Genomic DNA, 12674 nt, shown 5'->3' with positions numbered 1-12674 from the left:
ATAACTAAGTTTGTATTGATTTTTTTTTTTTTGGAGGGAGAAAAGAGTTTCACACCTGGCACAAAAATAAAAATTAAGAGGCCGGAGAGATAGCACAGTGGTAAGGCATTTGCCTTAAAGACGCAGAAGAACGGTAGTTCGAATTCCGGCATCCCATATAGTCCCCTGAGTCTACAAGGGGCAATTTCTGAGCATAGGGCCAGGAGTAGACTCTGAGCACTGCCAGGTGTGACTCAAAAACCAAAAAAAAAAAAAGGATATTTTGAATAAAGAGAAATTAAAAAAAATAAAAATTAAGATGTCACAGAGAGGGGCCGGAGAGATAGCATGGAGGTAAGGTGTTTGCCTTTCATGCAGGAGGTCATCGGTTCGAATCCCGGCGCCCCATATGGTCCCCCGTGCCTGCCAGGAGCAATTTCTGAGCCTGGAGCCAGGAATAACCCCTGAGCACTGCCGGGTGTGACCCAAAAACCAAAAAAAAAAAAAAAAAAAAAAAAAGATGTCACAGAGAGGGCCTGGAGAGATAGCACAGCGGCGTTTGCCTTGCAAACAGCCGATCCAGGACCAAAGGTGGTTGGTTCGAATCCTGGTGTCCCATATGGTCCCCCGTGCCTGCCAGGAGCTATTTCTGAGCAGACAGCCAGGAGTAACCCCTGAGCAACGCCGGGTGTGGCCCAAAAACCAAAAACCAAAAAAAAAAAAAAAAGATGTCACAGAGATAATAGGCTGAGTACATGCTTTGTCTGCCGAAGACATAGGTTTGATCCTGAGAGCTCCATAGTTTCCTACTCCTGCAGAGAGTGAACTCCAGTAGAGCTGAATGCAGAAAATAAAATAAACAGCAACAGGGTCAGAACAATAGCACAGCGGGGAGGGGAGGAAAGAAAAAATACTTTAGGTGTGATAGCACAGCAGGTAGGGCATTTGGCCTTGCATGAAGTAGACCTGGGTTCAATTCCCAGCATCCCATTGATCTCCCTGAACATGCCAGGAGTCATTTCTGAGCACCACCAGGTGTGGTCCAAAATCAAAGAAAAGCAAAGAAAATTTAAAATGAGAAGATAAAGATTTAGCAAAGGTTAGCAATGGGCTGAGAGAGCATAGTGAGTAAGGTGCTTTCAAGGCACACAGCCAACTCAGGTTTAATTCCTGGAATCCCATATGGACACCAAGAGGCCTACTCTAGTAGGTGATCCCTAAGCAGATCCAAAAATAACTCCTGAACAATACCAGCTCTAGCCCCCAAAAATAAACAAATAGGTTGGGACAGAAAGATAGTATAAAGGCACATGTGCTTTAACACATTAAAACTTATATTGGGGGGGAGGCAGAGCAATAGAACAATGGTAGGGCGTTTGCCTTGCACGCGGCTGATCCAGGACGAACCTTGGTTCAATCCCCAGTATCCCATATGGCCCCTCGAGCCAGGAGTGATTTCTGAGAACATAACCAGGAGTAACTCAAGCATCACAGGGTGTGACCCAAAAAGCAAAAAAAAAAAAAAAAAAAAGGATTATATTAGGGGCCAGAGTGATAGCACAGCAGGTAGGACATTTGCCTTGCACATGCTGACCTGGGTTCAATCCCCAGCATCCCATAAGGTCCTTGAGCCTTTCAAGAGTGATTTCTGAGCACAGAGCCAGGAGTAACCCAAGTGCCACTAGGTACGGCCCAAAATCATAAAACAGTAACACAACAAAATTATATTAATTTCTACTTCAAATTGCTGTTGTTTTGCGGGTGATATCCAGGGGACTATGTAGCACCAAGATCAATCCAGGCTTCCAGGCTTCCCACATGCAAAGCATGTCTTGCATGTGATTCTCTCTCTCTCCTCCTCTCTCCTCCCCTCCATCTCCTCCTCTCCTCTCCTCTCCTCTCCTTTCTCTCTGTCTCTGTCTCTCCCCCCAACAAAGAGACCTTTTTTATCTTGTTTTTCAATAAATGTGAAGGGGTCTATCTCCAAACAGTGCACAAGAAGCCTAGGGATCCTCCCAGTGATTTTCAGCCAACTGAACAAGAGATTCAGTACTAGAACGCAAAATTAAAGTGCTGCTCAGGCTCTAGTAGTCAGGACCCAGATCACTTAGCAGGCTGCCAGAACTGCATCTAGGGATGTTCAGGAGACTGTAATTGAACCTGCATCAGCTGTGTGTGCCTTGCAAGCATTTTACCTGCTATACTCTCTCAAACCATGGCATATGCTTTAACTCTCTCCAGCTCCAATGTTGCCAGCTTTAAAATTCAAGTTTTAAAAAAGATTTACATTTTTACAGCTGTTGAGCAATTTTAACCAGAATATGAATAATCTAGCTGTCCGTAGGATTTAAATTATCAAGGAAAAGTAATTTAGAGCATCAACCTAGACCAAAATATACCTAAAGGTGCCAGAGAGACAGTACAGAGGTAAAGGCACTTCCCTTGAAAGCAGGTGACCCCAGTTTAATCCTTAGCACCAAATGGTCCTCCAAGCACAGAGCTGGAGTATCCCCCAAGCAGGTTTGTTATGTCCTAAAGCCATTCACCAAACCAAAATTAAAAAGATACCATGACTAGTTTGGGTTAAAGGAATAGATACATAAGTTTACAAGGCTTTACAAGCCAGATTAACAGTACAGCACGTAGGGTGTTTGCCTTACATGCAGTCAACCCAGATTCGATCCCTGAGCACTTCCAGGAGTGATCCCTAAGCACAGAGCCAAGAGTCAGAACTGGGTATTATCAGGTAGAGCCCAAAACCCAGAAGAAAAATAAATGCAATTGAAATTAATATATTAAAGAATGTTAGGGGGGGGGGCGGAGAGATAGCATGGAGGTAAGGCATTTGCCTTTCATGCAGGAGGTCATAGGTCTGAATCCCAGCGTCCCATATGGTCCCCCGTGCCTGCCAGGAGCAATTTCTGAGCCTGGAGCCAGGAATAACCCCTGAGCACTGCCGGGTGTGACCCAAAAACCACACAAAAAAAAAGAATGTTATGGGTCTAGCACAGTTAGATGCAAATTATATATATTAGCACATTCTATGTGAAGAAAGGAAGTCAAGAAGCTGATCCAAGATTCACCATAGGCAGTATTGTTCCAAACCCCGTGATTTCTTCACTCACAACTGCCTCTCCACTCTCATCCTCACTCGTCTGCCAAGATCTCTTTTTTCAGGGTTGAAGATATATGGTAGAGGATTAAGTAAGGCACTTGCTTTACATGCAGCTACAGAAGCTATGAATCTGGTTCAGATCCCCAGAACTCCATGTGATCCCCTGACCACCGCTGGATATATAGCTCACTCACACACCTCCAACCCCCAAAAAAACATGTTTTACAAGGAATGCCTATTCTGACTTGTGTGGAATTTTGGTCTGAGTCAGATATTCAGAAACCTACCATACGGTGAATCGAATGGTGTTGTTCCCTAGAAACAGGGACAGGTCCTCTGTCATTTGGTCCTGACTTTTCTTGTTGGCTACCATCACCATAATGTAATCAGGAAGTTCTTCATCTAGTTAAAGGAAAAGTATACAAACACTGTTTTAGGTTTTACCCAATAGTTTCTTTCGCTTTGTGAATTCACTTAATTGAAAACATACTAACTATAAAAATATCTCAGTCAATCCCCCAGTGTCCCATATGGTCCTCCCAAGCCAGGAGCGATTTCTGAGCTCACAGCCAGGAGTAACCCCTGAGTGTCAAACGAGTATGGCCCAAAAACCAAAAAAAAAACAAAAAAAAAACAAAAAACAACTCAGTCCAACTAGAATTATGCCAAAGAATATTTTCCTTTCTTATTTCAAAGGATAAAAATTAAGAACAGGGGCTGAAGCAATTATACAACAGGTAGGGCACTTGCCTTACACAAAGTTAACCCAGGTTCAATCCCCGGTACTCCTATGGTCCTAAATCTGTAAAGAGTAATCCTTGAGTGCAGAACCAGGAGTACTGCCAAGTGCAGCCCAAAAACAAAACAAAAACTTTCCTTTAAAATAATAAGGAGGGGCCGGAGAGATAGCATGGAGGTAAGGCGTTTGCCTTTCATGCAGGAGGTCATCGGTTCGAATCCCGGCGTCCCATATGGTCCCCCGTGCCTGCCAGGAACAATTTCTGAGCCTGGAGCCAGGAATAATCTCTGAGCACTGCCGGGTGTGACCCAAAAACCACAAAAAAAAAAAAAAAAAAAAAAAAAAAAAAAAAAAAAATAAAATAATAAGGAAAAACACAGGACGGACCAGGTTCGAATCCTGGCATCCCATATGGTCCATTGAGCCTGCCAGGGGCAATTTCTGAGTGCAGAGCCAGGAATAGCCCCTGAGCATAGCCAAGGTGTGACCAAAGTAGTAGTAGTAGTAGTAGTAGTAGTAGTAGTAGTAGTAGTAGTAGTAGTAATAATAACTCAATTTTGTTTATATTAATGTTTCTAAATAATACTCATTCCTCAAGTATATATTTATGCTTTGTATGAAGATTACAATTGCTCAGTTTAATAAACCTGCAACACTTTCAAATAAATTTAGAACCATAATTTAGGTCTACATTTTGTTTTTGTTTCCAGGTTACATACTCAGGAGTTACTCTTGGCTCTACTCTTGGAATCACTCCTGACTTGGGGGACCATATGAGATAACAAGATCAAACTGCAAGTAGGACAAGTGCTCTGCCCACTGAACATTACTCTGGCCCCTAAAGTCTACATTATTTAAAAGTTTATAATTTCAGATTAAATAATTTTAAGTTGGGGAGATGGAATGTGTGCTTTGTCGGTTTGTTCTGGGGGACCCCATACCAGGTCCTGCTCTGGGGTTACTCCTGGCTCTGCACTTCTGGCAGTGATCAGGGAACCATAAAGATGTCAAGATCAAACCGAAGATAACAGCATGCAAGGCAATGCCCTACCAGCTGCAGTTCCCAGGAAACCATGATTTGCAGGTGGATTTCCAAGTTCAATCACTGGCACAGCATGGTCACTCTGTCAGGTATAAACTCCAAGAATAAAACCAGGAGTAGCCACTGAGTTAAGTGTGCCATATGTGACCCAAAACACAAAAATAAAGCAAGTAATATATAGTTTTGCTTTTTGAATGTGTCAAAACCTATGTGTTAAGGACCTTCTGCCTGCTGCTATGCCACTCTATTCAAAGCTTGCCTCGGGCCTATTCCTGAGATGGAGGACCCTCTCTACTGGGTGGCTTATGCAGTCATGAGACAAGATTTACTCAACAGAATCATAATTATGTTTGTCATTCAGTGAGGACTACTGGCAGAAAGAAAGCAACAGCTAGCCTAATCCCCCAGCATCTTCTAAGGAATCTAATTTATAAAGACTCACTTCCAGGACAAAAACACTAAAAAAAAAATAAGTGACACCATGATGAGAATGTTCCTATGAGCTCAAAGATATGATGGCACAGGCAGTCATGCCAATGGTCCCTGAGCAGAGCAGAGCAGGAGTAAGCCCTGAGCACTTCTGAGTATGCCTAAAAAAAAAACAAAACAAAAGTTATTTCCAAGGGCCAGAGATAACACAGTGGTAGCACAGCAGTAGAGTTTTAGTCATCCCATACAGTCTCCCAGCCTGGCAGGAGTAAAAAGTTATTCCCATACAGGGCCAGGGCCGTAGAGATAGACAACAGTAGGGCATTTGTTTTGCAAGTGCCAAACCCAGGACTGATGATGGTTCGAATCCCAGCACCCTATATGATCCCCTGTGCCTGCCAGGAGCGATTTCTGAGCACAGAGTCATGAGTAACCCAAGTGCCACCAGGTACAGTCAAAAAAAACAAAACAAAACAAAAAAAGTTTTCCTCAGAGACTCTTAGGGGTGGTAGGGCAGGAGGGTAGAGAGATAGATACTCCAATGGACTAGATAACAAGCTCTACATAAGACTTCAAGGGGGGCCGGCACGGTGGCGCTAGAGGTAAGTTGTTTGCTTTGCCAGCGCTAGCCTAGGACGGACCGCATCCCATATGGTCCCCCAAGCCAGGAGCAACGCCTGAGCGCCACCGGTTGTGGCCCAAAAACCAAAAACCAAAAAAAAAAAAAAAAAAAAGACTTAAAGGATTAGGAGCCATAGAGATAGCATGGATGTAAGGCGTTTGCCTTGAATGCAGAAGGATGGTGGCTCGAATCCCGGCATCCCACACGGTCCCCCGAGCCTGCCAGAAACGATTTCAGAGCGTAGAGCCAGGAGTAACCCTTGAGTAGGGTGTTTGCCTTGCACCTGGCCAACCTGGGTTTTCTCCCCAGCATCCCATATGATTCCCCCAATCCTTCCAGGAGTGATTTCTAAGCTCAGATACAAGAGTAACCCCCTGAGCACCACTGATATGGCCCAGAAACAAACAAATAAAAAAGAACAAAAAAAAAGACTTCAAGGTTTGGTCAACTTGGTTGAATCCTCAGCATCCCATAAGGTCTAGACTAGAGCATAGCCAGAAGTGATTTTTGATCCTACGTATTGCCAGGTGTGGCATCCAATTTTCAAAAAATGGGAAAGCTTTAGTCACAGTATACTGGGTATGCTTACCTTGACCCCAGTTCCACCTCTGGCATCCCATATGGTTGCGTGAGCACTGCCAGAAGTAGCCCTGAGTATTGTCAGGGATGCCCCTCCTCCACCTCCCCCTCAAAAAAAAAAAAAACAAAAAAACTGTGATAGTTCATTAAAGTTTAGTTAGCATCAGGAGTCAGAAAGAGAGCACAGCAATAGGACGTTTGCCTTGTACACAGTCGACCCAGGACGAACAGTAGTTCAAATCCCAGCATCCCATATGGTCCCCCGAGCCTGCCAGGAATGATTTCTAACCCCTGAATGCCGCTGGGTGTGACCCCTCAAAAAAATTTTGGGCATCAATATTAAACTGAAATTACATCAATTATTTTATAGATTTTTTTTTTATTGGGGGATTGGACCACACCTAGTAGGGTTAAGAGGGCCATTTTTGGCCAGGGGCCAAATCCAGGCCAGCCATAACCAAGGCAAGAAGCTTAACCCAGAGGCTCTCTTCCTTCAGCTCTTGTACTTTTACAAGAAAATCTATTGATCCATCTTGCACTTTCATTTGTTTGGGGGTTTTGGATCACACCTGGCCAAGATGCTTAGCCTGAAGTGCTCAGGGATCATGAACATGGAACCCAGTCTATGCAATCAATTCTTCAAGCTCTCCAATACACATCCTGCAGCCTATTAAAGGATCTTTTTACCCTTAATATACCATGCATTAGTCATTTAAAGAAACAAGGGGAAGCATGTTGGTACATTTCATTATACACTGAAGCAGAACCACCTTAATATCGTGTTAATTTTAGAACCAAGGAGAGCTATTGCACATTTGCCTTGGAGGCAGTCGACCTGAATTTGATCCCCCAGATTAGATCCTGGGCAAGCCATATGGTCTCCAAGCCATATGGATCTCCAGGAGTAATCCCTGAGTGTAAAAAGCCAGGAGTAAACCCTGAGCACCGCTTGATGCAGACCACCAACAAAATTTTTCAGAAACAATTTTTTTTTTTTTTTGGTTTTTGGGCCATATTGGGTGACGCTCAGGGGTTACTCCTGGCTATGCGCTCAGAACTCTTCCTGGCTTGGAGGATCACATGGGATTGGGGGGGGGAGGGGGAATCCCATATGTCAAACTGTGGTTCGTCCTAGGTTAGTTCGTGCAAGGCAAACATCCTAGCGCTTATGCCACCACTAGGGTCCCTCAGGAGCAATAAGTAAAAATTGTATTTTGTTTCAAAATTGAACTTCTGACCAAGGAGATCACTTAAAAAGGGTCTGGATTAATCCCTCTCACACCGTGTTCCATTCCATCCAAGAACCACTAGGAGCAGGAATCATCCTCCAAAACCATCCAAATTAAGTAACAATACAGTTAAAATAAAAGCTAAGCTTCTGTCATTGCAATAAAATTACCCATTCACGTTTACCTTGGACACTTTCAGATATCTACCAAATACCCATATTTATAAAGATATCAGTCCTTGGAAGTTTCTAGATGTTCTAACAGGTGTTTTATGCAGTCCTCAATTTAAAAGATTAGACAGAAGATAAGGCACTTGCTTTGCCTAAGGCCAAACTCAATTCAATCCCTGGCACTGTATAGTCCCCACGCACTGTCCAGGGTGACCACTGGGCCAAGTGCGGAAATAGTCCCTGATTACCATTTGATGTGACCCAACACATACCTCACCCAACACTTACTCCAGGATAGAGCAGATGTACTATGTGTATTTCCTCATACCACATATTTAAAAAGATGGATATAGTCAAGCATCAGGGTCTAAAGACTGTTTCCAGGAGCCAAATAGTAAATACAGTGGTTAGGAAACCTAACTTGTAACTGGGCTCAATCTCTGGAACTCCATACGATCCCAAGCACACCAGGAGTGATCTCTGAGCACAAACCCAGGAGCAAGCACTGAGCACCTGCAGGTGTAACCCAATACTATTTCCACAGCTACACTGATGATATTCTTTTTTTTTTTTTTTTTTTGGTTTTTGGGTCACACCCGGCAGTGCTCAGGGGTTACTCCTGGCTCCATGCTCAAAAATTGCTCCTGGCAGGCACAGGGGACCATATGGGACGCAGGGATTTGAACCGATGACTTTCTGCATGAAAGGCAAACGCCTTACCTCCATGTTCTCTCTCTGGCCCCAGATGATGATATTCTTTTCTTTATTCTTCCTTCTTTTATGGTGATGCCAGAGACCAGACACAACATCCCACAACGCCCAAGATAAGCTCCAAACAGAACAAATCCACATTCCAAATCCCCAACCAAACTGCCCAGCTTTTTTGCTATGATACAGGTAAAGAACACAACTTCTAGGACGAGAGAAATAGCACAGCAGAAAGGGCATTTGCAGCCTAGCCAAGTTCAATTCCTGGCATTCCATAAGGTCGCCTGAACACGCCAGAAGTGCCTGCTGAGCACAGAGCCTAGAGCAAGGGTCTCAAACTTGCGGCCCGAAGGCCGTTTGTGGCCCTCCGTACAACATTTTGTGGCCCTGCCCTAGAGCAATCTTTTTTTGTTTTGTTTTAGTTGTTTGGGTCACACCCCCCAATGTTCAAGGCTTACTACTGACTTTGCACTCAAGGATCACCCCGACTTTGCCTCCTGCAGCCCCCAGGTAAATTGAGTTTGAGACCCCTGGCCTAGAGTAACTTGAGAGCCCCAGGAGTAGCCTAAAAAGCAAGCAAGCAAACAAACAAACAAACAAAAATACAATTTCTCAGAATTTGTTATGACATTTTGATTCAGGCTAAGATGCCAGCAGTTTTATCTTTCAATCACCCTATAAACATTTCCCTGAAAGCAGCTTCACTTGAGAAGACCCTGAGATTGCACACATCTTCAGAAACACAGTCATTAGTGGCAGTTAGTTACTTTGACAAGAGGTGCAAACCCTAGAGACAGGCTAGGGTTTTCAATCCATAAAATGTGCTTAAGTAAACACTCAAAGCCTCAGTTTCCTTGGTTTATGAAACTGGGATTATCACCACTTCTAGTGTTTTTCCTGGTTATAACACCCTATCGCCTGTTCTTCCCAGCAGTTTTATCTGACCATCCACCTTACACATCTTAAACCTAAAGCTCAGCGGTGTTTGCCTTGCAAGCAGCCGATCCAGGACCAAAGGTGGTTGGTTCGAATCCCAGTGTCCCATATGGTCCCCCGTGCCTGCCAGGAGCTATTTCTGAGCAGATAGCCAGGAGTAACCCCTGAGCACCGCTGGGTGTGGCCCAAAAAACAAAAACAAAAACAAAAACAAAAAAAAAAAAAGAAAAAAAACCTAAAGCAAAGTGCTGACCCATCCCCCTCACTAAGAAAATATGAAAGATGGGGCCGGAACAACAGCACAGCGGTAGGGCGTTTGCCTTGCATGCGACCAACCCAGGATGGATCCTGGCTGGATTCCCAGCATCCCATATGGTCCCCTGTGCCTGCCAGGAGCGAATTCTGAGCACAGAGCCAGGAGTAATCCCTGAGCACCATTGAGTGTGTGATCCAAAAAGCCAAAAGAAAAGAAAATATGAAAGACTTTTCACCTTTCCCAGGCATCCTATTTAAAGAAAGGTCATGACCCAGGTGCCCTGCCCTTCCTTCCTTCCTACTAAATCAGCTTTCAATGCCCGCGAACCAGAACCTGAGAGTATTATATGATGACTGAATGCACCAACAAAACTTGAACAAAGAGCTTGGCCCAGAGTAAACAAACACTCAAACCCTAAGTCCTAAGAGAATAAAAAGAGAAAGAGGAGACACAGCTTCAATAATGGGGGCAGGTTACAATAAAGAGAAAAGAGGACATTACAGTCAAGAGAGGAAAGGCACAGGAATGGGGAGATAGGGGGTGCATGAAATGAAAAACTGACTGCAGCAGAATGAAGGCAAATAAATGGCAGAAAGCAGAAGCTTCTCATCTGCAAATCATTCTCAAATAAAGGTTCAGAGAAGGCGGAGTGGGGTTGAGGGCAGAGAGGGAAGAGTGGAGGGTTAGAGAAATAAAACAATCCGGGAAACATAACAAAAGACTCCAAGGAGGGGGAGCTAAGAAATCCCAAAGCAGGAGATCAAGTGGTGAGATTGGGAACCCCCCACCCTGCAAAAAAAAAAGAAAGAAAAGAAAATGTTGACATGGAGGGTTCCCAATTAGGAGACTGCGGGGAGGGATTTAGAGGGAAGGGAGAGGAATAAACCAGGAAGCATCAAATGGGGAGTGGTGGGGGAGGAAGGATCTAAGGTGGGGGAGGATGGTCTCCCCAATATGAAAATCAGTACAGGAAACATGCATGCTCTAGTCATCTTGGTGCCATAACTGCTAGTCATCTTGGCTTATAACTGCTAAAAAGGAAGGAAGAAAGGAGAGAGGGGAGAGAGAGAGGAGAGAGAGAGAGAAAAGGGAGAGAGAGGGGGGAGAGAAAAAGAGGAGAGGGAGAGAGAGGAGAGGGGGAGAGAAAGGGGAGAGGAGAGGAAGAAAGAGGGGAGAGGGAGAGGGGAGAGAGAAGAGGGGAAGAGAGAGGAGAAAGAGAGGGAGAGAGAAGAGGGGGAGAAAGACAGAGAGGAGAGAGAAAGGGAGAGAGAAGAAAGAGAGGGAGAAAAGGGGGAGAAAGAGGGACAAAGAGAAGAGGAGAGAGAGGGGGAGAGAAAGAGAGAGGAAAGGCGAAGAGGGAGAGAAAGAGGAAAGGGGAGAGCCAGGAGAGAGAGGAGAGGGAGAAAGAGGGGAAGAGAAAGGGGAGAGAAAGAGGGAGAGAGAGAAGAGGGGGGGGAAGAGGGAAAGGGAAGAGAGGAGAAAGAGGGGAAAAAGAGAAAGGAGAGAAAGAATGGAGAGGAGAGGGAGAGGGGAGAAAGAGGAAAGGGAGGGAGGGAGAGGGAGAGAAAGGGGAAAGAGGAGAAAGGAGAGAAAGGGAAGAGAGAAAGAGGGAGGAGAGGGAGAGAGGGGAGAGAGAAGAGGGAGAGAAAGGGGAGAGGGGAGAAAAGAAGAGGGAGGAGGGGGGAGAGAGGGAGAAAGGAGAGAGAGGGGAGAGAGAGTGGAGGGAGGGAGGGGAGAGGGAAAGAGAGGGAAAGAAGAGGGGAGAGAGAGGGAGAAAGGGGTGAGAAGAAAGAAGAGGAGAGGGAGAGGGAAGAGAGGAAGAGAGGGAAGAGGGAGGAAGGGGGCGGGGAGCGGCGGACGCGGGGGGGGGGGCGAGGGGAGAGCGCAGCAGCCACTTACCGACGTAAGCTCCCAATTCTTGCAGTTTCCCCTTAATGGCACTCTAGGGGGAGAAGGGAAAGAAAGCGGAGGAGAACATCTTTACCAGCAGGTGGAGGTGAGGACGGCCCCCCCCCCGCGCCCGCCAATCCGGGACCCCCTCCCCCTCCCCCTCCCCGGGGCCCCCGAGCGCCCCGCGGCCGCGTCTCCCGCCCCCCCCGGCCGCTCTCCCCTGGGCCCCCCACAAGCCCGCAGCCCTTCCCCCTCGGCCGCGCAGGCCGCGGCGCCGTCCATCCGGGCCTCACCCGGATCTTGCGGCTGATCTCGGTGCCGATCTCCATGGCTCCGCGGCGGGCGGCGGCGGCGGGTTCCACAACGACTGCGCGGCGCGGCCTGCGCTCGGCTTTCGCCTCCCCGGCGGCCGCCTTCGTCTCCACAGCCACGGGCGCCGCCACCTCAGGCCGCGCGCTCCGCGTCACCCGCCGCCCGCCCCCGACTCCGGCCCACGCGCAGGCGCAAACCCCGGCGGCGCCGCTGCGCACGCGCTTGCGCCTGCGCACAGCCGGTTCTCTCGCTTTCCCTCTTCTCGCTTCCTACCCCCCCCATCCCGTGCAGCCGGCTCGCTCTCGGGCGACCTCTGCTGGTGGTGGCGAGGTGGTGGTGGCTACTGGGGAGCCGCACATCTCTTTGGACCGGGCCCCGCAAAGTGGGGGTGGTGGGGATGGTTTCTTCGCTTTCTCTCATCCTCCCCCACTTAAGAGATTTGACTTGCCTTCATAAAGAAGGATATTAAAAGGATGTTAAAAAAAATGGATAAAAGGAGGCAGGAGAGATAGCACGGAGGGAGGTAAGGTGTTTGCTATGCATGCAAAAGGTCGGTGGTTCGAATCCCGGCATCCCATATGGTCTCCCGAGCCTGCCAGGAGCGATTTCTGAGCACAGAGCCAGAAGTAACCCCTGAGCGCTGCCGGGTGTGACCCCCCCAAATAAAG

General features: G+C 46.7%; 1 protein-coding gene across 3 annotated transcripts in view; it reads right to left on the bottom strand.

Moving 5' to 3' along the window:
• Window positions 1-12160, bottom strand: part of ZC3H14 (zinc finger CCCH-type containing 14) — a 54260-nt gene extending 42100 nt beyond the window's left edge. Inside the window, exons 1-3 of one of the 3 annotated variants that reach the window (XM_049769799.1) lie at window positions 11988-12160; window positions 11704-11746; window positions 3382-3496 (exon numbers count right to left, since the gene is read on the bottom strand). In XM_049769799.1, coding sequence (XP_049625756.1) covers window positions 3382-3496; window positions 11704-11746; window positions 11988-12023 — 194 coding nt within the window. In that variant the 5' untranslated portion in view covers window positions 12024-12160. The remainder of the gene's footprint in view (window positions 1-3381; window positions 3497-11703; window positions 11747-11987) is intronic. The other 2 variants (XM_049769800.1, XM_049769801.1) reach the window with 2 other exon arrangements.
• Between the last annotated feature and the right edge of the window lie 514 nt (window positions 12161-12674).

Source organism: Suncus etruscus, chromosome 3, assembly GCF_024139225.1.
Source record: "Suncus etruscus isolate mSunEtr1 chromosome 3, mSunEtr1.pri.cur, whole genome shotgun sequence".
NCBI lineage: Eukaryota > Metazoa > Chordata > Mammalia > Eulipotyphla > Soricidae > Suncus > Suncus etruscus.
Note: the sequence above shows the minus strand (reverse complement) of the source record. Positions and strands in the feature narration are given on the sequence as shown.